At 37.1% G+C, this 27,629-nt stretch overlaps 1 protein-coding gene across 4 annotated transcripts in view; it reads left to right on the top strand.

Annotated features, from left to right (window-relative positions):
- LOC128738130 (potassium voltage-gated channel subfamily KQT member 1) overlaps positions 1-27,629 on the top strand; it is a 371,495-nt gene that overhangs the window by 185,172 nt on the left and 158,694 nt on the right. For all 4 annotated transcript variants that reach the window (XM_053833006.1, XM_053833003.1, XM_053833004.1 and 1 more), the window contains exon 2: positions 11,179-11,367. In XM_053833006.1, coding sequence (XP_053688981.1) covers positions 11,231-11,367 — 137 coding nt within the window. In that variant the 5' untranslated portion in view covers positions 11,179-11,230. The remainder of the gene's footprint in view (positions 1-11,178; positions 11,368-27,629) is intronic.

Here is a 27,629-nt window from a genome sequence, read left to right as displayed (position 1 = left end):
AACGGCGAAATTATCTTCACTTCTCCTTGTAAAGTTGTCCTTTCATAGTTGCTCCAGTGATGAAAAGCTTTGTTTTCTTTCTACAACTACAAATACCTTGCCAAATCATCATCTTGCTTATGAATTTATCTGCAAAGACACCCGGGAAATGCCCCATTATATTATCCCCCGCATTATCGAGAAAAAAATAAATTTGAAACGAACAAAAAATATAGTGTTAATAGTACTATGCCCTCCTTAATACGATAGTTTTCCAATAACAATGTATTGAACCATTCGTAAACTTCAGATACAATAAAACGAATGGCGAAAGTTTTTGCAGCCCTTTTCTCACAAGATAAAACTTTTCCTAATTATCTTAATGCGTATTTCGAGTAAGCAGCTTTTCAATCGACCCGGTCAGTTTCAATGGTTTGGAATACCAGCGAAGAACTGCGATCAAAACCGTACTCGAAAATTGTTCCGCCCGAAGCGAAAACAACCCGCAACTAGTGAATACCTAGCGTACAAACCGTTCCACCATTATTGGATCCCGGAGGCAAAGTCGCAACAACCCGCTGCTGGCAGCATAAAATTCCTGCTTCGATTATATGCTATGCATTCTCCAGATTAAGCCGTCTCGTTTCACTTCCCTCCAGGCAAAAGTGGGTAATCTATCCGTTCCACCTTCACGCCGAACGGCTCACGGCACTAGTAGCAAAACATAGGGATAACAGCAGCGCTATACCACTTGCATCTTCTTCCCATAGCACCGTGCTGCAGCAGCAGCAGCGGTAAGATTGGAGAAAGGTTCTGCGAAGAGAAAAGTTAATCTTCAGCCTTTTACCACCAGGCGCGAGCCGTAGCGAGTAAATTTCTATGGCAGGATGCACAAAAACTTTGCTCGCTGTAGTCCGCCGCTATGAAGTAACGGAGGCTCTTTCGCATGCCAGAATGGAGCAGGGGGTCGGCGGTAGCAATCTACGCCGATCGAAACAAAGCCCGAAGAGGATTAATTTGCTGCTAAAAGTGGTAATTAATTGACTGGAGGAACTTTGCTCTCACCGTGGATGAGAAAATAGCCGGAGGTAATTCATTCTGTGGTTGTCGCATAAACTAGTGGTAGTTGCTGAAACAGTAGGATAAGTTTGGTTTTGTTTGTTTTTTTTTTTTCATCGAGTGCGCTTTTCAAAATATTGAATGATGGCACTTTGCTAAAGAAATAAAAGAATAAAACATAATCTGTCAAACAATCTAATGAATCAGTAGAAAACAAAAACCGCATTGTCACCATCATAATTTATTATTGTTCCATAATAAAGGTCTTAAGTCCCCCTCAAAACACTTCACCAAATCGGAACTCAAAGAAGCGGTTATTTCCTTCCGCAAATAGAATCACCAAGCAACAGCTTTGCACCATAGTATGGTAGTGGCTTACTTTCGAATCTATGATATTCCTTTCGACCTTTCGCGTTGCCGGTGAAAACACCGAGACGAAAGAACACGAATCAACAAGTGAACCAACTTGGCAAACCTGGCCTCAAACGTCATTCACCCGATGAAGCCAACCAGGGCAAAGTGCGGACCAAATGACCGAGATCGGCTAACTGGGAGAATAAAGAAAAGAAGCTTTCCACCGGGACAATATCCACCGAAGAAGAAAGAAAAGGGATGCTGCCATGAAATGCAATATATACAGAACAGAAACGATTCGCTTCCGGAGAAGCTCGAAGTGAGATAATACATCACAGAATTAGAGTCGGGCTTAGCGAACCATCACAATGTACAAAGCACACACAAAAAGTTTTCGGATCGAGCAGCCGGGCGACGACGATGGGGGTATGAAACGTGGAATCGCTGACTAATGATTGCAGCTGACTAAAATGGATTTTTTCTCATTTCCGCTGGATAAAAGCTTTCTCTGTCTAGATCTAAATCTACAGGTGACGCAAAAATGGTTCTATTTTGATTGTGATGTTTTGCTCTATCTTCTACGTAGGCTACGTTTTTCGGATTCGGATTGGACCAGAAAAGGGATCAACAGATTATTGTCAGAAGGCAAACGAAGTGAAAATGGGAATGCTGCCAATAACGTTTACCGCCTCCTCAATGGCATTGGATAAAGTTATCGATAGGGTTTGTCTTGATGAAATGCAAATATGCCGGAAATTGAACGGAACTCTCGTGATTGATTCCAATTTCGTTCAGCAACCCAAATCAAATGTGGTACTTTCGGCACGATTATAATTGTGGTAAAATGCCGCAGAGGTTTGCATTGTCACACTAAATTAGATAGTAGTGTGACGGATCTTCTACGGAGCGCTTATTTATCTCTCTGCGTTGAATTTTGTTGCTCTATCGGCAGCAAAATTGTTCTGTTAATGTAGCGTGAACTTAAAGATGTAATTTACGTGTGATGCACGATAGAATTTACTCATCGACTGAGTAAAATAAAGTTGGTTGCATTGTGAATGAGAAAGTACCGTAGTGGTAATTAACAGTTTAATGCGTTATGCGAACTTGACATTGGACGTTAAATTACACTTAAATTCTGATAAGGACACCAAATTAGACACGAATTTTTATTTGAAATCCGTTTTCCCACCTTTTGCTCCATTCATTCTTCTTTTCTGTACCGTTTTCTTGGTTTTTGTTTTCACTTTTCTTCAAAAACAGAAGAAAAGTTTTTCCTAATTGTTGTTGTCTCGTTTTTTCTTTTTCTGCCCCGTGTTTTATGTTTCATTATTCCGTTTTACTTAGTTTACTGTTCCATTTTGCTTATTTTCTGTCCTGTTTGACCTCTTGTGTTTGCTAATTTTTACACATTTTTTTGTAATTTTCTCTTTCGTTTTCCGGCTTTTCTCTTCCCCGTTTTCTTTTATCGTTTCAGGTTTCGTCTTTTTCCAACCCTATTCATCTCCTTTCTCTCTTGTTTTCTATCTTTGTCTGTTCTCCCTTTCCACTTTTCTGTCACGTTTAATCTGTTATTGGTTATCGTTTTTCCCTTGACTCTTCGGTTTTCTCTTAAATGCCTTGGACACTTTACTTTTTGTTCTTACAAAGTATACAAATTACCTTTTTGCCGACCGGTTTCGGGTAAGTAGTTACCCATCTACGGGGCCGAGTCCAACTGATCTTCGGTTTTCCTTTTTTATCTCCCATTTTTCCGTTGTTGTCTTCTCTGGATTACCTAGTTCTTCAAACCGTTTTCGTGCATTTTTTTCTTCTTTTTCGGTCCCATTTTTCGCCTTTTATATCCCGTTTAACCTTTTCCCGTTTTCCTCATTTCCTCGGTTCGGTTTTCTTTTTCTCTCCTGCAATAATGCTTTTCCTTTTGGCTTCTCTTGTTTTCTCCCAATTTCCCTTTCTTATATCGTTTTTTCCGTTTTTCCAGCTTTTTCATCGCGATTTTTTCTGTTTTGTTTTATATATTTTTATTTCCTTCTTTGATCACTCGTTTTTCCTTTTTTCTTTTCGCTGTTTCCTCTTTTTCTTATTTTCCTGTTTCGTTTTTCGCACTTTTCAGTGCTGACTTACCTCTCCTTTCTGTTCCGTTTTCCGTCTTTTTTCTTTAGTTTTTCTATATATTTTTCTCGTCCCGTATTGTGCAACCATTGATATGTGCAATCAGTCTAAGCTAAGCTAAGTTATATTTTTCTCGTCCCGTATTGTGTTTTCTATCCCGTTAACCCGCTTTTTATTTTTTCGTATTCGTCTGTTCTGTCATGACCCCATCTTTTTCTTCCTTTCTGTTACGTTCTATTTTTCTTTTCTGGCGGGATAATGTCTACCGTATTTCCTTTTTACTCTCCATATGCCTCTTTTTCTGTTCTCGTTTCTTAATTTTCCTTTTCTATTCCGTTTTTCTACTTTTTTGGTCTTTTTCTGTCCAGCTTGTCTTCATTTTCTCTTATCCTTTACTCGTTTTCTCTATAGTTTTACACCTCTTTTTCTCTTAGTTTCCTTTCTTTTTCTACCATTTTCCCTCTTTATTTGCCCAGACTTCTCTTTTTTACCTTGTTTTCTTTTTTTTTCTTTTTCACTTTTTTCTCTTGTTACGTAACATTTTCCCTCGGAGTCTGTAACAATTTTTGTTTGCTTTTTTTTTCGTACCGGATTTTTTTTCTTTTTCTCTCTTGCGTTTTTCCTCTTTTCCTATCCCATTTGTCATGATTGCCATGTTGTCTGCCGTAATCTTTTCCGTTTTTTCTCCACCAGGGGGCAGGAGCAGGAGACGGACTACCCTTAGATGCATCGGTAATTCGTCTATGAAAATGCTGCGAAAATCTATGAATCACACTTGAATTTTTTCACCGAACTCTGAGCAGCCGAACGTTTGGTAAAATTCGATGGTGCCAATCGACGTTTACGGATCATTAGTAATGTTTGGCATCATAAAAATAATCTTCCGAACGTTCTGCTGCTCAGAGTTCGGTAAATTTTACGGTAATTTACCGAACTCGGTACTTTTTTTTAGTGTGTACGCTTCGAGGCAGTTGCGTCTGGAATGTTTCTAGCATGTTGAAATAGCTAGTTTTTGTGTGACAACAACACTAATGTACACTAGCGCCAGAAGCAAGCTGTTGTTACGGCGCAACTAGTTATATTCAATGAGCCGGTATGTAGGCAATGTTCGAAACACCGATGCATAAACCATCTGTGATCTGACTCCCTTTTGGTCTGCTGTTGAGGTACAGCAGTCCACCGAATAGGCCCTTGGAAGGTGCTGTTTGCTCATCACAATTTCTCAGGCTTCTTCAAATAGATAGAGCTGGTTTTTGATAGGCGATAAGCCTTTGATGAGCCCCAACAATACACCAAAAATCAGATTTACTGTCAATTGCGCAACTAAGAAACCACGGTGGGCGCACGCGCAGTACCACACATTGAGTTACTCGGAGGATTGCTTTATAACTGTCAGTGATGGTAAAAACTCAAAATCTCAAAACTCATCAAAAATCAAAATCAACTGTGAATCATGTCAGCTTGATCCTATGCAGAAAAAAATCACGCGTGAGTTTTTCTGTTGTCATAGCAAGAAGCATAAAACTCACACATATTTCTTCCCGCTTGATCACATTCTGCTTTGTTTCAACTGCTACCCGGTGCTATGCACATATACATACAAACTCCTTGTTGAACAGCATAGGCATTCTCTCGTGCGATACGTAGCTGTGAGTGAGCGTGAGGGAATGAATCTCTAAATAAATCGCAAAATTAAACTAAAACGCACATTTAAATTACATATTTATCTAATTCTCATTAGGCTTGTTACTTTCTAGTTAAGAAAATGTCGATTCCCGCTAAGGAAAAATGTAAGTTCCGCCAATATGATTGCCATTTTAATTCATGAATGTGGGCTGCGTTTTTCGCTGCTGATGTTTTCTCTGACGGTAGATTCTCTTTTGCTCTCTGGTTCGTTGTATGAAATGCCAGCTGTGGAAGAATTAAGCAAAATGCTCACAGCTGGATTTGGTTCACATCGCATAGCAACAGAGACATCGCATATAATAGCGAGAGAAATTCATGTGAGTTTCGCGCTTGTGATCAAGGTTGAAATTTCATGTGCTTGAAATCTCAATGAGCTTTTTGCTGCTAGGAATTTTTCAACACTGATAACTGTTATGGTTTGTACTTTGCAGGCGCGTTCCGCCTGCCGGAAATTTAAACCACACAGACACCACAATAAAAAATAGGCCTAAAACAGTCGCAGCAACCTCATCATTACTCGCGACTATCGCCCAAATTTAACAGCGTTTTATTAAAACCAAAGTGCACTCAGATATTCAGTAAATGTTATGCAGCCGGTTAGTATGAAAATCATGTTTCGAATAAATATAATTTCAACGTAGGGCACAGGAGGATATTTTTGGTCAATTAAGCGATTGCACCAATTTTTTCGACCTATGGCCTAGTTCTAGTGTAAGAACAGGTGGTTTTGACGGTCTTTTAATAAAATACATTAGATTACTTACAGTCTTGAGAAAATAGTTATAACATATTAAAATTGCATGTCGGCAAAGTATTTTTATTGGCGAGAGAAAAGGAAAATAGGCTAAATTTAGAAACATGCCAAAAATACCCTCCCGTACACTAATTCATAATTATTATTCAGGCTACCGCTTAATGGGCCGGAAATACCCACATGAACAAAATTTCTGTGTAATAGAACATAATTTTCCAACTTTGTAGCTTTCCTACATCACTTAACTTAGAATTGGAAATGAATATAAATTGGTTTCAATTTGGGCTTGAAACTGGATTTGAAATCGGAGTGCAAATTTTAAAGAGGAGGAGCGGCATGTGCAAAATTGACCTAAAAAATGGAACTTTGTGTTGCCACATTCTTTTAAAGGAAAAAAAGTAACTTTTCTTAGACAAAAAATCACGAGAAATCACTTGGTAATGGTAACAATGCGTGAAAATGACGAGAAGTCGGCCATTTAGCAGCATTAACTCCTATCCCTTAATTGTTTTGGAATACTGGCAACTACCAACATAGAAAAATATCATAGTTACGCGTCCGGGTTCATTAAAACAGTAACAGGATCCGCTAGGTAGTGCTAACGAATAACTTTAGCACAAAGAAGTCGTCGGACTGTGGTGTCTATGCACAGAAATTCCATGGAATATATAGAATTTCACCCCAAACACCAACACAAGATATCTTTTGTACTGTCATACCGAAAGAAATGGGATTTATTTAAACCCATGGCGCTTGCAAGGGAAATTGATATGAAAATTTTGCAATCCCCTTGCACTATGGTCCAGAAAGCGATTTTAGACGGACAAAAATGATTGCGCCTTAACGGGATATTCTAGCTCAATGAAGTCTTCGGCAACTTTTTGAATGAAAACATGACGCATCTTTTAAAAGGGTCGTCTAATGTTCAGATGATACCGTAACAACAAGTCAAGTAATAATTTTTTAAATAAGTTTGTTTTCCATTTTTTAGTTTCAAAACATTAAAGATAGATTAATTTCACGTAACTTTTCTGAACATTCCAAATTTCTAACTCTTACGTATTTTCAGTAGTGGACCTTTGTTTATGGACGACCCGTAAAATCATATTTCCTCTTATAACTCTTTTATCTCAACAGATAGCTCAATATGATGTTCTACAAAAATTTGTATACGTAAGAGAAGAATATTTTTGCAGAAGACTGTTTTGCTTTATCTTTATGAGTTAATAAGTTATAGCCGAATTCAGGTTAAAAACAGACCAATTTTACTGAAGCATAACTCAAAAAGCGGCAAACGGATCTTGATGAAACTTTGGCGATTTAATATACACATATGCATAAAGTTTTTAGCAAAAAATGGTGGAGGTGTTATTTTTTTAAAAAAAGATAAAATTCTTTGAACTTTATGATTTACTATAGCTAAAGTTTTCGTTTTATCCATCCCTAACTGCCCAGGTACAGTTTCTTGCTCAGTTTCAAAGCGTTAAAACATAATTTTGTGTAACTATTTTTTTAGAAAATGTCTAAAACATAATACAAAGCTTGTTGCTTTACTATTTATGTTTTATCGAGACAAATACGAACGCTTATCTTACGACAATCGCGGTCTTTTCAATCTGTTTGTGAAAAATATTCATGAAGTTTATTTGATACGTTTAGTATCAATGCCTACATTGAGAGAAAAACTATTATATATACGCTGATAAATTACATAATTAAGAAATCTAAATACTATTGTCCACTGTCGGAGGCAAAGGATACCAGCCATAGAGCTATACATATAGATTGTTCTGTGTATTCCCGAAACTGTACATATTTAACCTTCTAAAGAGGCAACGATAGATAATGACTATTTATCAAGAAAGCACACTCAAAAGAAAGTCAATTTGATATTCATGCAAAAGTAATAATCTGGACTAGCAACAGTTAAGGCATATTATAAAATCTTTATTTTGGGTTTCATATCCAATCCTTGTTTTTTCCAAATATTACAAAACTCAGTGCGTAGTTCATCACTGAATATTTTTGAGGTCGAACATTTTGTTTTAGATGTCCTATGTTTTCAAAAGTAAAAATTGACAAAAATCGTGCAATTATTTTCGTCACAATTTTCCTGAATTTTTGATTTTAAAACATAAGAACTCTTAAACGCATAGTCAGAATGTTGCAATGCTGATGCCAAAATGTCAATCTATTCTCAGCACAGATATTGTGTTATCCAATTAGAATAAATTTCATATATGGCTCTAAGACTCTCAAAGCAAAAACTATCTACAGAAGTCTACCCGTTGAAGGGTTAGTTATATGTTTGCTAATAATTATTAGCATCTCGTGCATTCGCTCAAATAAATCAACGTGGTGTATATTTAATAAATGTTGAAATTGACTGAAGTTTTTTGAGCGTTTCAGTGGAATACTAAGATTGAAAATAAAGAAAAAAAATCCCGATTTATTTCCATTGTTAATTTTATAGTTTTAAATGGATTTAAAAATCATAATAGAATTCTTCTTGAATTTCAATGGTAAATTTCCCGAAAAGTATAACAATTAGTGGAATTTCCTTCGTAAGTAGTTCGATTACGCGCAAATCATAAGTTTTCCGCAGCTCTGCTTCATCTTCGTCGTTTTTCACATCGCAGTTATTTTTAGTCTATAAAATATTTTCAAAAAACATTCAAAACATATTGCGAATATACGCGTATAACAGTAAAAGTCCGTGTTAGTATCTAAAGGGATCGTAAAAATCGTTTAATTCAAGGTTATTATTAAACATTCTTTTAGTTTTTTCGCTTAAAAACAAGATTGCGAATGTAACTCTTTGAATGCATTCACTATTTTAGTATCAACCATGGTTATTGCCAGTATATTTGTTGTGTATAGTATTCCGTGGTCGCATACTTGATTACTTGAATGTGAATCTATGAAGAAAACGACAATTTTAGCTATAGTAAATCATAAAATTCAAAGAATTTTATCTTTTTTTAAAAAAATAACACCTCCACCATTTTTTGCTAAAAACTTTATGCATATGTGTATATTAAATCGCCAAAGTTTCATCAAGATCCGTTTGCCGCTTTTTGAGTTATGCTTCAGTAAAATTGGTCTGTTTTTAACCTGAATTCGGCTATAACTTATTAACTCATAAAGATAAAGCAAAACAGTCTTCTGCAAAAATATTCTTCTCTTACGTATACAAATTTTTGTAGAACATCATATTGAGCTATTTGTTGAGATAAATGAGTTATAAGAGGAAATATGATTTTACGGGTCGTCCATAAACAAACGTCCACTGCTGAAAATACGTAAGAGTTAGAAATTTGAAATGTTTAGAAAAGTTATGGGAAATTAATCTATCTTTAATGTTTTGAAACTAAAAAATGGAAAACAAACTTATTTAAAAAATTATTACTTGAATTGTTGTTACGGTATCATCTGAACATTGGACGACCCTTTCAAAAGATGCGTCATGTTTTCATTCAAAAAGTTGCCGAAGACTTCATTGAGCTAGAATATTCCGTTTAGGCGCAATCATTTTTGTCCGTCTAAAATCGCTTTCTGGACCATAGTGCCTTGTAGCCATCCGAGTGTGAGATGAGCAAGTAACAATGTCAGATCTTGGTGGTTGGATAATCCTGCTTCTTTTTCTACGAAGGGAGTAGAAACGAAATTGTATTTGTTGTAATACTTTATAATAAAGTAATCTACATGATTCGGTCTTTGTTTTGATTACTCTCATAAAATTTATAACTCACTTTTGCATCTACAACACACACAACCAATCAAATTTTAATCTCACCTTTGAGTGCTTCTAATTGTACCTTTTGTGTATTTTTTTATATTTTGTGGCTACAGAATTAGCTTAAATCTAAACATTTCTACTAGATATTGCAAACAAATTAAGCTTCAATCAAGTCACTGTCGTGTTAAGTTAACATGACATAAAATGTGAAAGATTTGTAAAGCTCAGTTATGTAACTTTCTTATCGAATTAGTACTAAATTTTCTATTTTATTATCCCATAGAGTGTTTGTAAAACAAAACTACCATTCTTGCATCAAGATATGTATATCATTTCAAAGTATCCCGTTCAGTTGACAATATTTATTTGGCCCACATTTACGGTTTACAATATGCTGAACATTCAAGCAAAACGTTCCTTTGTTTTATTGAGATATTCCAGCTTGCCTTCATTGGGCAACAGCAATCTGAAAGCATGTCAATCGAAATAAATTTCCACCATTTTAAAGGGAGATATAATGCCAACCCAACCGTGATTGCATAACAACCCGAAACTGTTTAGCACCGTCAGATAATTTCCAACCGTGGCCCGTTCCATCCATTATGTCCATTATCTGTTCCGACGGACGACGATGACAAGGTTGCCGACCGACGAATCGTGATATGGGCCCATTTTTCAAATGCTTTTTCCCACCCGCTGTCAAGCCAGTTTTCACGAATATTTCCGCCGCACCTCCGCCGCATCCGCTGTCGAGCCGCGAGCCCCTTACCAGGTTCCAGCTGGTTTGGACGGACCTACAGCAGAGCCGCAGATTCGGTGGTAATATGCTAATGGTACAAAGGGACGGTTTGATAAAATTTATGAGGTCGAGTGCGAAAATCTGCATAGCTTTCGAGAGTTGTATAAACAGCACTCATGCGGTATGAGCCGAATCAAATGCTGGGCAATCAAGACTATATGTTTAAACTTAGAATGATGGTCGGAGTCAAACACTGTGAGAGACATACGATAAACACGGACGGTTTGCTTAATTGTTTACCATATTCAACTTGATGGCACAGGCCCAATGAATGGCGTACGAGCACCGAAGGAATGCTAGTTCAAGATTATAGTTTGGAGTGTTTGAATACCAAACAAAATGTTAGCGAAAACTATTCTCACTGACGGTGTTGTTTTTCCTCGTTCGTTAAACTAATTCAAAACTAACGTATAAATTTGTACTAATGTCTTATGAAATATTCAATTTTTCCCACCATAAATGTGTAACAGAATCCAACTTGTGATAACATGTGATAACTTTTATTAACAGTTCTTCCAGGAATCAGCTAAAACTTTTGGTTTGTTTCATGGCGACGGGGCGCCCAAACATGCAATGCCGTTTTCCTTTTTCTAGAAAAAGTTGTTCATAATTTGTAACAAATATTTCCCAATAATAAACAGTTAAAAGCAAAATATTCCAAATTCTAATTTCCCTTTACCACTTTTCTCTTTACAGTGCGTGCAAACTATCGGACAAAAATAGGGCCGACCGGCTTGCCCGTCCACGAATGTCACTGCTGGGGAAGCCGCTCAACTATAATCGCGGCTCACGACGTGATGCCCGTTATAGGCGGCTGCAGAGCAGGGTCTACAATTTTCTGGAACGACCGCGGGGCGTAAAAGCGATTCTTTACCATGTCCTTGTGTAAGTACTGAACATTTTTTCCATTGTAATATTAGTCAATAGCGAAAGTGTACTGATCAAATACCACCGGCACAAATGAATGCAAATTTTTACAACAAATTTACATATTACTTTACGCAAACATTCTAAATTCACACTGAAATGACATTTATCAAGTTCTATTTTTCATGAAAGATAACAAAAACATTAAATCAATCTGATTAAAATTAAATTATCTGCTCAACGGCATTAGCTAAATTTTAATCACTGAAAGCGAAAGCCAAAAATCTCAACTCATTTTAGAGGACAATATAAAGGGCAGCTGTCTGTGAAACCATCGATTAAACTGGCTACCAAACAATCTTAATCCGTCCGAAAATGGTTTTCCACACTTATCGCGCGCATTAAGATTTGAAAAACGACTTAAGTTTTTCCGTAAAAACTGCACACTACGCGCACCCAAACGGAGCGAGCGTATCGGACTAATCACATTTGAACGAAAAACTTATGTTTCACGAGCTGAGTATTTCCAGTTCAATGAAAAAGACGTTTCGATGGGTGAAGTTGACTCATGATTTTTCCAACCATAAAAGGCGGCAAACTTTTCCTACCTTGGCCAATTGTTCGTCGTCTGCGATGTATCTATGTATGTGGGTAACGAATGGAAGCGGCACTAACAAATGGTAGCTCGGGGGGCTGGGCGGAGACGATCCATATCAAAACTTGCTGAAGTGGAAAAACCAAAATTAGACATACGGTTCGCACATACCATTTAGGCAGACATCTGTTAAATTTACACGCTAGCTGAATACACCCACTCGCAGCACAAAAGATTCCACTTAAACTGTATATCGTTCTAAGAAACCTCAGAAAGTTTATTACGATGAAGACTTTTTTTCTTCATCGCAGGGAGCCAATGCGATGCGGCAAACGGGGTGGGTTTATTCTTCGCATCGGGGAACAAGTGTCACTTCCGGAAAGTACTCGCTCGCATGTACCCATCCGTTCCTCTGCCCTGGTACTGGTAGGTACATCAGAATGTTCTTTTTATCGCTGCTCGTCGGTGCCATGAAGCGATTCGCCCATCAAACCATTCGTATGATAATAAAGATACTATTTCATGACAACAGCTTACGACAAATGGCAGGCTGTGGTTGTGGCTGGTACTGCAGACCTTCTTAAGAAAGAGCATTACACTCTGGTCCTTATGGGGCAGGTACCATCTTCTGTTATGTTGTGTTTCACAAACAATTATCAAACTTTCGAGAGGGTCCGGAAAGCTTATGTGGTCGATACAAATTAAACAATGTAGTTAATGTAGAGTCGTAGAGTGTAGTTTTAAAGTTATGCATAAAACTTGGTAAAAGCGACGTTGGTTTTGTACCACATCCAAAACGCTATGTATTGGAGAACTACCAGACTGGTTTTGATGAAAATCTTGTTTTAGTTTGCCAACATTATATGTCACTTATTCATTAATTCATTAACCATTATTAATTAATTCATCATTCATTAACTATCAAAGCAAGGGTAGTTTAATATACAAATTTGGAATTTTTCCTCACAGTAAAGTAGCAAACAACCCCCCCGGTTGCTTACCCAAGTAGCACACTTTTGGCACTTTTAGTTGAAGAAACTTATTTACGACTGAAAATGGTTCTAAATCAGTTACCATAACTATTTTATAACAACTGTGCTAGTAGGGTAGCCAGGTAAAATAAAGCGGATAACACTTAAATATTCGCCGTGATTGTAAAACATTTCGCCGAATACCATTTCGCGAAAAACCTTACACGGAATGTACCATTTCACTGAAAATTTTTGCGTGGAAAGTACCATTTCGCAGGGGTGATCCACTACTTACTCGCTGTCGCTCGTTCGGACCTAACTAAAGAAAAGTAATAGAGGCCCAGGAAAACAAATAAACAACCCACTACCACAGAGGTAAGGGGTTTCATTTGTATGGGAGCCCCCCTCCCTCTTTAAGGGTTTAAGGGGTTATAATTCACTATAAAAAAATCTTGTCTCCGAAAACCCCCACATGCCAAATTTGGTTCCATTTGCTTGATTAGTTCTCGAGATATGAGGAAATTTGTATTTCATTTGTATGGGACCCCGCCTCTTAAAAGGAGGAGGGGTCATAATTCACCATAGAAAAAATGTCTGCCTCCTAAAACCCCCAGATGCCAAGTTTGGTTCCATTTGCGTGATTAGTTCTCAAGTTATGAGGAAATTTGTATTTCATTTGTATGGGAACCCCCTCTTAAAGGGACGAGGGGAGAGTTCTCAATTCACCATATAAAAAATTCTTACCTCCAAAAATACCCACATGCCAAATTTGGTTCCATTTGCTTGATTAGTTCTGTAGTTATGCAGAAATTTGCGTTTCACTTGTATGGGAGCCCCCCTCTTAGGGAGTGGAGATGTCTCTAACTATTATAAGAACCTTCCATGGCCCCAAAAAACTCTGCATGCAAATTTTCACGCCGATCGGTTCTGTAGTTTCCGAGGTTATAAGGAACATACAGACAGACAGACAGACAGAAATCCATTTTTATAGGTATAGATATGCATATGAAAATGCTAGCTGGGTTACTTCTACTGAGTTTAATGGTACCTTAATGGTTTAGCTGAATTCGGTATAAGATTTAAGAATTCTACCTCAATTTTGCGAGACTTTCCACATTTTGCTCAATAAAATGAATAAAACAGTTTGCTTTGCTTTTCCCGTTTAAATCGTATGGGAGCATTTGCTCCAACTCTTTTATTCATACGGCCTAATATGTATGTTATGCATTTCTGGTCACTATATTTTTGTATAATTTTTGTGGGTGTCATTTTTGTATAGTTTTTGTGCGATTTTTCTATCATAATTGTATAATATTTAATTATTATTTGGATTAGCTTTGATTTTGTGTCTTTTTGGTCCTGAAATTACTGATTTTACTGTCATTTTTATATCATTGGTTGTCACTTTTCCTGCTATTCTCGTGTCTTTTTGGGCCTCATTTTTATGCTATCTTTAATCCTTTGAGGCCAGTTTTATGTAATTTCATTTTTTTTTTTCATTTCTGTGTTCTTCTCTTCTCCTCCTCTGTTGGGTACTCTTACCACTGCGTCCATTATTTTGAACTATTGTGGTATGCCCCGTTTTATTATTTTTCTGTACGCTTCAAACTTACCTATCACCTATTGAGGAAGTGACAGGCTGGTAGCTGGAACGAGACATGTGCCAATCAGGTATGACTAGGTTTATGAACCTAGTATCCTCATCGGCGACGCCAACCAGATCTCCCCTTTTTGAGATACTGCAGTTTGCGTACTATTTGTGCTCCACGATAGTAGAGCAAGTGTTCCGAGGTTAAATATCATCTTGTACGAAACTAAGATTCCGAAGATATTATTTACTCGGATAATGTCCTGTCACAAGACCGGTAAGCTTGCTGAGATCTCTCTCATTGAGACTCAGCAACTTTTGAGTAACCTAGGGGTGGATACTCGACGTTATATATTCCTTTTTTTAGATTGTTTGAGCGACTGTACAGCCATCCTACTGGCCATAACTGTTCGGCTCTCCTTTTGTTTCAGCCCACCCTCCACCACAGTCAGAGATCAGGCAGAGTGATTTTTGAACCGTGAGTAGAGAGTTGGAGCCACATCTTCGTTTGTCGACTCACAACGAGTCAACGTGTTGAGGATAGACGAGGATCAGGACTGAACCTCTGCTAGCGCATCGTTCAAGTCCTGCTCCTCCCCTACTCTCCTCTCCATCTCATTCGTTTCTTTGTTTTTCGGCAGAGAGAGCTTGCACGGTAAGAAATCGTCCACTGCATCAGTGACCGGCTTGATGCAGCAAGGGCAAATTGCTGTGGAGGGCGCCCTGGTACTCCACAGGCTCCGTTGCGGCGAGAGAATTTATAGAACCCCCTCCATCATTCATCCTTCGGCACGGGTCGCGTCACACCTTGGATTAGGGGTTTATCCATTCAAGTTTTTACATAATAGCCATGGATAACAGCTATTACAACCATCTCCTTTAGGGGCTTTGGACCCTCTGCTTTGGTTCTTGGAAAACAAGAAGAACCGTCCAGCAGGCGGAGAGTTTACACTTCAGCCTTCGCATGAGTGCCCCCTTCTCTGTCCGCATACGACCTTAGTTTCCACCGGTTGTCTGATTTCCACTAAGGAGCGTATCCCGGATGGTACCACGAGGAGGTCGAGATAGGAGTTGCTGAATAAGAGGCTGTGGAACCTCTCGGTGGTTCTGGAGCGCATTATTCAGCCATTTACCATTTCTGTGTTAATTTTGTTTCACTTTTGTTTATTTTTATTAGTTGTTTCGTTATTGCATTATTGCGGCGATTTTGTATTGTAGCGCTTTATGCAATTTTCTAGGCATATTTCTGTTAATTCTATGTTTTTGAGGACGTTTCTATATTGTTTTTAATTTCCGCATCAATTATTTGTACTTTTAGTGTCATTTTGGGTTTCTGTTTATACTTTTTTATTTAACTAGCTGATTGCCCGATCTTACTCGGGGCCCCTTTGTTTCTCAGTCAATTGTACATCTGTTATAGCAACGAAAATTTTCATAATGCAAGACACAAAACCCTTCTCCTTTCATTTGAATGTGCCTTCTCCCTTTGTCAATTCCCCTCATGTTGTCCCCCAGCCACTTGTAAATCTGTCTTCTCCTCGGTAATCCGTAAAAATCGACTCAAAGCTTTTTTACGTTTTTGAACCTTCCCCTTGTTTATGGCCACCCTATTCTCCCTTTCAGAAATACTTGTACAACTACTATCGTTCCAAATGCAAGAGAAACGCGCCTTTCTACCCATTTGAACCTTTCCCTCCCCTTGTAAGTGACCGTCTCCCTCTTTTGTCAATTCCCCTGTGCTGATTCTTTTAGCATAAAAGCTAAAAGAATGTGTTTGACAAGCTTCCAGTGCTATTATGAAACACTCATTCACGTTCCTCGTCCCCATACCTGTCTTGTTTCTTCCCAATTAGCTCACCCTTCTGTCACCTAGCTAATTATGCAACGCTTTGCCCTATGAAAATCCTTATAATGGAAAGGAAATAAAGTTTTTTTTACCATATATTCCTCCTTGGTGGAATTCCCCTCTTTTCTCAAAGTCACTTGCACAACTGCAATTGGTTTAAATGCAAGAGAAACGCACCCCGCTTTACTTACGTCGATCTCCCCGTCTTGCTAGGAATCTCCTTCTTTTGTCAACCTCCCAGTGCTGATTCCCTTATATCAAGGAACATGTGTGCCAAGTTTGATGAAGAACCGTCCAGGCGTTTCGAAGTTAGGGCCTCCCCCTGTCGTTAAAACGAGGCTTTTACTAATTCGACACTGTCTTCAAATATTGAAACTTTTAGAGTGGAATGATCGAAAACTATATGTGTGATAATCTAACATAGGGTGTCGTGTACTGACAGTTCAATTGTCAATACAGTTGGGTGCAAACCGAGAGAGTGTGGGTTAGAATAATTGAACTATGCAATATATTTTTGGCCCCCCATCGAAGTTTCGCAATATCATCCAATCTACCATTCTTCCTCACCAAACGCTCCTTCACCATTAATAAAAAATAGGTCTTTATTGCTATTTTGGTGCCTTATTTTTTTTTTTTAAATTTTTGTTCCCTTGCATTATTATGTTTTGTATTCTTTATTTTACTATTACTTTATTTCTTGTAAAATAAGGCCATTACAAATCACTTCTAAAGTTTTTGTCAAACAACCCCCCTCCCCCCCCCTTGGAAATTGGCTTGAATAATCGAGGGCCAAAAATTATTTGTAGGATATGAGTCGAATTTTTTTTATAAAAACAATTGTCTGTGGGCTCTACAGTCTGAAAAACTCGAAAAATGAGTGTACGAGTTGAGTTAACGCTTCTAGCACGAAACAGAAATGGAAATTCAAACAATGGAATTTCCGAAAATCGTCCAAAAAAAATTTCCTTCGTTTTTGTCTTTTTTACGTAGATTTTTGCTTAGAAAATAATAACGTATATATTATAAACAAGAAAAGATTCGGTTTTTATGTTTAAACTTGAAATGCTAAATGTTTTAAAAATGCTTCAAAACCCATGTTTTTGTTGCTCGATTAAAAAATTCACTTTGTTTTTTTTCGCCCCCCCCTTCAGTGGCCGAACACCGGAAGGACAAAAACTTTATAAAATACTTGTAATGGCCTAGTAATAATAATAAAAATTATTATTATTGTTATTATTATTATTTAGTTTCACAATAAATAAATACCAATTTTAGTATTCCATTTGAATTGTTCTTCTATATATTTTTGGTGCCATATTATTTTTCTGCGGCGTCATTTTCATACTTTTTTTACCTTTGGAATCTTATATATAGGAATCCCGACCCAAGTAGCACACTTTTGTCGTTTCTGGTTGCTGCAACCTATTTATGACTGAAATTAGTCATTAATCGGTTACCACAACCAGTTTATAACAACTGTTCTACTAGGGGAGTGATAGAATCGGAAGAATAAAATACAATTAGGTATTAGGCTACCTAATACAGCGGTCGGTAGTAGTTTAGTTATTTGAACAGTTGGGTACCAACCGAAAGAACGTGGTTGCGAACCTCACAGCCAACGCCCCGATATGTTTTTGGTCTAAATCGAAAATGTACAATTCATCTAATTAATCGTACTTCGCATCAGACACCTCACTTTCTAAAAGAGATCCTTTTCATGTTTTATTTTTTACTTTTTCGTTTCATTATTTTTGTATATCCTCCATCCTTTTGCATCACTTTTATATCATTTCTTTAGCATTTGCCATTTTCGTATCAACTTTGATTGACTTTTGGTTTTTTTTTTAATTTTATTATGTATTATTTATTATTTAGCGGTAGTTGAGTATTCTTTTTTACGTTCATTTTCTGTTCGTATCTTTTCGAGGCCATTTTTATAGCATCTTTCATTTCTGTGTTAGCTCTATGTGCTTTTTGTGTTTTAACTTAATTTTTTTGTTTTATCTTTATCATTTTTCTGTTACCTTCGTATTTTTTCTAGGCACATATTTTTTCTACATTTTTGTATGATTTCTGTTTCATTTATTATTATTAATCTTGTTTAACTTGTTCGCGCCTTCTTGTGCTTTTTTTTTCATGTGTGAACTCTTCACTGCGACCACTATAGTTGATCTATTGTGATAACGCTGAATGATCTGCACTGCATTTCTTTTTGCTATAATCTCTATTCAGTGAGCGATATGCTTATTAAATTTTATGTGTGCTTGTGTGTATTGGGGTTTACCCTTCCTTCAAGCTTGATCTACTTTACCCCCTTATTCCTCGCTGCCAGTACTATCCCATATTATAGCCATCCCGTCCTTTTTTTTGTAGCGTTTTGTGCCATTTTAGCGGCATTTTTTTTATTAATTTTATATTTTTGATGGCATTTTTATATCATTTACAATCAGTATTGCTGTATGTTTTGTATTTACGGTGCTACAATGCTAGTACCTCTTTAGTGACTAAGTGAACATTCATTTAGTCATTAACGAGTTACTAGCATTGTAGTGCCGTAACTACAAAAGATACAGCAAAACTTTGTTCAGCAAAATTGTAGATAATAACTAATTCTACAAATGTCCCATATAAAACTTTGTCAAATTTTGCTTGGCTGAAACGGTACTGTCAAATGAATGTGAATTGAGTCAAAGTGATCGTGCCATGCCTTTTTACAATCAGTAGATTGTAATGACACTTTTCGTTTTAAATCCTATCCCTTCTTCTTTTGTCAATATGTTGACAGATATTTATTTAGTCTCCATCTTGCTTCATCGAGCTTAAAACAAAGTTTTTCTGTATTTTAGAAAAATATACTATCTAGAAAATTATTTTAATTCTCTAACGAGCAAGGTCGTCTGTGAATAGCCTTCGCTTTTAAAGCTTAAGAAATTTATTTTGAATTGGCTATATGAAAAGTGTGTCAGAACAGATTGCTTGCCAGGTAATATCCAATTACCTAAAATTAACTTCAGTCCATTTGATATTAACCTGACAACATTCTGACCACGCGTTCAAGAGTTTTCATCTTTTATAAATAAGAATTCCGGAATTGCGAAAGAAGTTATTGTGCAAATTTTTCCTTCCTTACTTTTGAATAAAAACGACATCTAAAACAAAATGGTTGACCTCAAAACTTTTTATGAGTAATTTACATGCTCTATTCCAGTTTTGTAATAGATATATCTGAATTGGAATAATTCTGAATTGAATTTGGGTAGAGCGTTAGACTTGAAAACACGAACAAGAGAAATTACCGTGACCGCACATAATTGCGATCAGCTGCTAATTCCGATCACTCAACCTAAATGATCAATTTTTAGAAAATTGAGCCAAAATGTAGTAAATAGTGTAGTAAATGAGCACGCTTAGTTATTGTGCTATGTGTTTATGTGTCAGTTGTTGAAAAATGACTGCCTTTGGGGCATCCTGCACTTCAAAATAAGTTAAATTCGACAGGCAGTAGAAAAAAACGCCATCAAAATGTATTTTCTTAGCCGAAGTGCTAAGCGCTCGATCAAATTTGCTAAGATCATAGCAGCGTGAAAACATATTAACTTCGTCGGTATTCTATGATAACAAATAGATACAAGCATATGTAACCATTCTATATCAAATTTGGCTGAAAAAATGCTGAATTTGCGGAATTTATTCCATTAAAGTGAATGATCGGAATTATGAACATAAATTTTTTTTCTGCTTCTAATTCCGATCACTATATCAAAGTTATAAACTGGCAAAATGCAAGCTAACGAAGTTGCTATTTGGATTTTAGGATTGATTTGATATATTCATTTGATCGGATTATTAGACCAGTGCCGTACCTCGAGGCCAACTGAGAGGCTCAGATGTTTTGCTTTTCTAACGCTGTAAACAAGCGACAGCGACAGCGCAGTTATGAACTATCTTATTAATGTGTGTTCTTTTAATATAACAATAACATATTATTTTGAGAACTAAAGTTTTCTCCAAGAACTTTGTTAATAGCTGGATGCGTGCGGCAAATTTCTATACTGAAATACTCTGATTTTAGCGCTGGTACAAATTTTCGTTTTTGATATCATAAAATAGCTCACCTACCATAAATACGGTACAGCAAGATAATATTATTATTATATTGTTTGTTTGTTTTCTCACTTTACGCTATTTTACGCTACACATATACCAGCAAGGTGTAAAAAGTTTTCTTTAATTTTCGAGGTTTCTTCGCGAAAACCAGCCTCACGTAGTTCTACGCCAACTACGCGGTCTTGTCTGAAACACAACCTTCCTGGTTTTTTTACCATTATTTATGATCAAAGCTTTATGAAAGCGTCCAATGTGGCCCAATTTTATTGTAATTGTAACAGTTGAACAAAGATAAAAGAAGAGGAAAGTTTCATAATTCGCTTGTCGATCTTTTGAGTACACAAATTTTATGAATATTAAACTAATGACAATAAAGATCATTAACGCAAGCATAAATGCAATACATTTCAGATCCATTTGGTACGAGTTGACAATAGTTTTATACTTTAACAGCTTATCATGACGCGATCGGAATTAGATACACCTGTGATCGGAATTAGAATCACCCCTTATAATTGATGATCGGAATTAGGTGCACTGATACATCATACTTTGATGCATTTTTTTACCTTTCGGTAAATAATTTAAGTATTTTAGTATTTTTCCATGAAACATAATTGAAAATACTTGCTAAAGACACATACCGTGTAAATAAATATCAAAGCTATATTTTTCAGTAGGGACTCAAAGATGAATCATGCATTAGGTGATCGGAATTAGGTGCTTTCACGGTAAATTATTTATTATTTAGTTTTGAATGAAAATTAAAATTTTCTTGTGAGTGTGCTTTTATGAAATTAGAAATGCCATTAGAATGGTCGCATCGTTTTTACGATATTGTCCGTTAGAGAGTTAATATTTTTCCTTAATGGCTGATAAATCTTTTTTGCATTTTTACAAAAAAAAAGTTTATTTAACAAGACTAATAAATTTTGGAAATAAATTATGTCTATGAAAATTAAAGTTTTCTGAAAAATTCTGTTCCCGATGAGTTTGTTACCTATCATTATTGTTCAAAATTTCATAAAATTCACATGTCCTTCGGCCGGAACTGTGCCATAATTTTGAAAAATAGTATCCAGTTCATAGGCTTTAAAAATAGCTTGGCATCAGGCATATGTGAGTTTAAAAAACTACTTTCGTTGTAAACAGAGAACTATGACTTAAACAATCATGAAGCATCATTCGTAAATCATTGTGTACAACATCAATATTTAAACAGAAGATGGGACACTTGCCCCAACCTAGATAAACGCCAGTGATTACAGTACTCTCACTTCTCTTAATGTGTGTCGAAATTGGGTCGCATGACAAGTCCAATAACTTTGCCTTCAATGAAATGATTACCATGTTATTTTTTTCTTCAACTAAACAAATATCCTTTTTCGGGTACGCAAAATATAATAAATTTCAGCCTGACCGGAATGGAAACCGATAAAGTGCTTCCCGAGCAGCCGACAAATTTTCGCTCCGTTGAGGGCTAATGGTGGCACACCAAATTGGATGACATTCGACGGTGCGGAATGTCGCCGTGCGGACGTGGAAAAAGTTGTCGAGAACCAGACGCTGCTGTTAGGCATGACCGGGCAACTAATAGCGTGGAAAAAGGTTTCAGAAGTGTGACATCGAGTAGTGGTGTTGTACTCCGGAAAACGGGGGGACAGGTACATGGTTTTCTGACCACGACCGATGCCCGCTTGTTAGACGGTACGGAAAAGTCCATCGTGTTGTGATGAAAATTTAATTAGAAGTTTAGCACCCGTTACGAGTTTAATTGATTCATGTCGGCAGTTGACGTCTCCTTGCTGTGCGGCGTTGACTGGCACCCTGTCAGCTGGCTCAAAACACAGATTGCTGCTTAACTTTTACGATTAGTTTGGGCGTTGATGGACTGGAAACTATGCAAGTCAGGCATCTTTCAAGAAATGAATTCTAGATTTTATTGTTCTATTCACTGGCCTGCCTCGCGCCGGTTCACCTTGGCATTAACTGCTCGACTGCTCGAGTAATTTATTTATTGCTTTAAAATTACTGCTTGTTGATGAAATGACGACCCACGGAAATATGTTTGGAAAAAGTTAAGTGCGAAATAAATTGCGAAACAAAAACGGCGCTGACAACAACTGTCATCAATTATTCTTTATCCTCACTCTGCTGGGCAATTTTCTGATTAATGATCTTATAAGACGGACTCGAAACCGTGAAGATATGAGGTGAAGTATTTCATAGTATGGGATACGTTGTATTATTGATAGAGGATTAGGAAAATAACGGTCATTTATATTATGTTTTACGAGCAAACTTCAATGTTCTTCTTTGTTTTAGGGATTTTTATTTTATTTTAATACATACTATACAAAAAGAATGCCAATAATCGTGAGTTTTCTCGGCTGAACCAAATTCGTAGTTATGAAAACCCATATTAGTAAGAAACCATTCTAGCTTTCTTTAGAACTTTTGATTTCATACAACTATATTAGAAAATTTTTGAATACCTAACACACAAACACACTTATTCATTATGGAAATGTCTTCAGTATTTTCAATTTATTAATACCGGGTGCTTGAAAAAAATAAAAATCCCTCAATATCATTTATAAGTGGCCTCTTATTGTCCGAGAAAAAATTTGGTATTGACTGACCTTTTCGTGTTTTTATTAGTAAATTTTGACCCATTTCATTATGAATATTTTCTCAGAAAATATCATTGTAGGCTATTCTTTTAAACTGTTTTAAGATAACAGTTATGGGTTTATATATCAAACAAAATTATAAGCCACTCCGCGTAGCAATGTTAGTTATTTCACAATTTTTTTTATATCTGAGGCTTTTAGCTTACAATAAAAATAGCGTGCAAATATATCAGAATAAACCGCAAATGTTCCCTTTATATTGGCACTTCGTTTGATTGAAAACTATCTGTGTGTACCTTAATATTTTTTCTGTCGTCACACATTGAGCGGTGTTTCTGCACTTCAACCGGACGGCTGACGGATTGCAACAAATTTAAACCTATTCATCATGTTGTTTGTTGAAACTCGGTCATCTAGACATACGGTTTCGGTCGGCGGAATAAGGCTTATGGCGGCTAAGGCTAAGCCCCCTCTTCTCATAGTCAACGACGAATGACGAGTAGTGGAACGTCACCGATGACAATGAAGACCATAAATTATCGCATTCGCATATTTGTAAAAAGCAAGCGACTCGTCCGAGAAGCAAATAGTGTTCGATTTTCGATCGATGCAACCGATTTATGCTTTTCTCCGCATGGCTTTTACACAACAACTTTGTCGAAGCAACATCCAGCCCAGCTTGGTAAAGGGCTTACCGTTTGGCTTGTTGATGCATGGCAGATGCTGGTCGCTCGTTCCATCGGAATGGGCGGTCAGTTTTATCGAAAGGATTGTTCTGATGGATGTACTTCTGAGTGTGTACTGTTTACCGGTAATCCTTTGTTTGATCAAACATATTACCGGTGCCAGATTGGCAATTCCTCCTAATGGAATGCTCACTGGACACTAATAATCCGGAAAAGCTCAAATTTCCGATCGCGCGTATACGAAGTTATTAGGAACAGAAAGACTTCTAAATCACCTATTCCCTCGAATGTGAGGGAAATTTCCCCCGAAAGGATAGCTTTGTCATCTAGAGCTTCCGTTTCCATAGGAAATGTTGCAGCTCATTTTCTTGATTTGATTTCCGTCGCTGCCAGCTCTGCCCTGCCGTTGGTGATGGCAGTCCTACGAGCAAAACGCCTTTTGCCTTGCACTGACCCGTCCATTCAGTATTGGACGTGATTTGTCACCACAATCATCGGCTAGAAGTTATGGAAAAACAAATTTCCTTCTCGTTTCAAGCTTTCTACCGGTTTCGAAGTTCTCACATCAGGCGCCCATGGAAAGTGGGCACCAGCAATGGATACGAGAAAGGACCAAAAATAGCTCTCGTAGATCATTGACAGTCACACACCCCTGGATGAGGTACAAAAGATGTGCAACCAATTACTATTCATCGTAGGGTGGAAGCCAGATGTCCTTCATATATCCGACACACTACTGTAAGTGGTGCTAGCTGCTGACCAACATTCCTCCCCCCCGGGACATGCAAGCGATTGAACGCACAAGAAGAGCGTATTTTCCCAGTGCTGACAGAGCAAGAAGTGGTTGGGTCGTTTGTCCGTGTTGGGGCATAAATCATGTAGCAGGTTTGAACACCTGCTCTCGATATGATGAGATGGCTGAGAATGCTCAGTAGAAAGTCATTTTGCTGCTGTTGGTTCTTCTAAAATGCTGTCATCAGGACTCTAAGTGCTAAAATTGTTGAGGATGGAGAAAAATAATTCGATTAGTATGCTACGGATGACTATGGTAACTTTAATTACGATTTCTTCGTCTGCTGTGGCTTTCTAAGCAAAAATAGTTAAGCACTTATATTTTAAAATTTCAATCCCAGTTGCTGCACCTATCAATGTTTCACTGGTTTCACTATCAATGATGCCAACTGCCAAGTACTTAACAAACCGTTAAAAGGGATTAATTTATTTAATGCGTGTCAGACAGGATGCAATTATTTGAGGTGAAAAGAATTTTAATTAATATCGGCTGTAACGCTACTATCGTTTTGGGGATTCTCTTTCGTCGCGTATTCTGGGAAACTCGTGATTCATGCGTTTGCACTACATTTCATTTAATATATTACCGTCAACAAGAGCGTGGAAATTTTCTTTATTTCAGATCATTTCAGACCATTCCAATATGCACGATAAAATTTAATGCGCATATGCTGCACAACTACGAAAACTACCGAAAATTTATTATTTATTCCTTCTATTTTATTCTGGTCGCTATACACCAAATCAATCAGAATGATCTGATAGTAAAACATTAGCTTTTTTTGTCACGATGTATTTTCATGTCAACAAATCGGCACACTGATTTCGCCACAGCAAGTTTTATGCTTTAAAGCTTCACAGAACCGAGCGTACAGCTTAATTAATTGATGGCGGTTGCCGTGAAATAGCGAAAAATACAACAGAACAGAACACGACATATCTACTTGAACTTATAATCTGACTCTTAAAGAAATAATAAAAAACTTGTAGAATGGGGCACTTGGTCCGAAGATAGTAAAGTAAAGTAAATCTCAAAGTTTAATTAGCGGTCTTATGAAATAGGTCATGAAAACCCCTAGAGGAACGCAATAAAACTTAAATTCCTGCTTGGGTATAGCTGCAAGATTACTGAGTCTGCTTTGAGAAGCTAGTAGTTATTTAGCATGGGTTTGTTCTCAGCCCCCCTCCACATCCTTTCTTTCATGCTGAAGACTGCATGTTACCAACAATGAATCATTTTACCGCGGCTACTTATAAAAATGGTACTGGCTAACAATGCGCAATTAAGTCTCTTGTTCAAGGGCAAATTATAATCAGTTTCCGCCAAGCGTTCAATTTCAGAATGACGACAACTGGTTTTTTTTTTTATTTTTTTAAATGGTAATCTTTCCAATAGATGGAGGAAACGGTACAAGAAAGCAATGTAACAAAGTTGGTGAAAGCATCCAGGGTGATACAAGATGTGAAGGAAAAAAAACAGAAAATTAGGTAAGGAAGGGTATATTGAAGCGACGCTTACTAAGTTTGTATAACATCCCAGCTAGCACCAACTCGTATATATCAATGTACGAAAATTATCGGAAATATCTCCTAACAAATTCGAAATCGTAACTAATGTTTGATAAAGTGCGCTCAAGTTGATTTACAATCGTATGTATTGATAATAACTGACATACATAAGACTTTCAGTACAGAATTGTATAGCATTACGGAGCAAGTCGCGCTTAATCGAATATTGTCGTATATAAATACTTAAATAGTCGAAACGCTTATAATTATTCCTAATCACGTATATTGCATTCAAAATAGTTCGGATATGCCAGTTTTGCGCATCAAATACGATGTATTAGCATGAATTACATCTGTACTTAATGCTGATTTTTATCTTTTACTAGCTGACCCGACAAACTTCGTATTGCCACAAATTAACCTGTGTTGTACATAAATCATGAATCTCGGATGATCTTTGTCACTTCTCGAGTTTTGCAAGCCCCCCAGTGGGCGGCGCTTCCGACGGCGGGTCACCGGCAACACTCGCGACCGGCTCGTCCTGAATGATCTAGTGTTACTATAGATAGTTTTTGTGGTCTTGTTATTGATTAATGTTTTATGGAAGAGTCTCGAATTTCTCGAGTTGGATTAGTTTTTGAGTTTCGCAAAAATTTCTGTTTTATTTGTATGAGAGTCCATATCCCCCTACCACAGGGGTGAGAGATCTCTAACTATCATAAAATAAATTCAAGACTCAAAAATCTCCTACATGCTAAATTTGGTTCCATTTGTTTGTACTCAAATTATAAGGAAATTTGTATTTCATTTGTATGGGAGCCCACCCTCTTAAAAGGGAAAGGGGTCGTAATACACCACAGAAAAAAAATTCTGCCATCTAAAACTCTCACATGCCAAATTTGGTTCCATTTGCTTCATTAGTTCTAAAGTTATGAGCAAATTTGTATTTCGTTTGAATGGGAGCCCTCCCCCCCTTCCTAAAAAGGTAAGAAGTCCTAATTCATCATGGGAAAAATGGTTGCCTCCAAAAACACCCACATGCCAAATATGGTTCCATTTGCTTGATTAGTTCTCGAATTATGAGGAAATTTGTATTTCATTTGTGTAGAAGCCCCCCCTCTTGAAGTGTGGAAGGATCCTAATTCACCGTAGAAAATATTTTTGCCTCCAAAAACCTCCACATGCCGAATTTGGTTCTATTTGCTTGATTAGTTCTCGAGTTATGGGGAAATTTGTATTTCATTTGTATTGGAGCCCCCCCTCCTAATGTGGGAAGAGATCCTAATTCATCACAGAAAAAATTCTTGCCTCCAAAAACACCTACACGCCAAATTTGGTTCCATTTGCTGGATTAGTTCTCGAGTTATGAGGAAATTTGTATTTCGTTTGTATAGGACCCCCCCTCCTAAAGTGGGGAGGGGTCCCAATTCATCATTGAAAAAAAAAATTGTCTCCAAAAACACACACATGCCCAATTTGGTTCAATTCGCTTGATTAGTTCTCGAGTTATGAGGAAATTTGTATTTCATTTGTACAGGAGCCCCTCCTCTTAA

This window comes from Sabethes cyaneus, chromosome 2 (assembly GCF_943734655.1).
Source record: "Sabethes cyaneus chromosome 2, idSabCyanKW18_F2, whole genome shotgun sequence".
In the NCBI taxonomy this organism is placed as follows: Eukaryota; Metazoa; Arthropoda; class Insecta; order Diptera; family Culicidae; genus Sabethes; species Sabethes cyaneus.
This window is presented reverse-complemented; position numbering and strand designations above follow the sequence as displayed.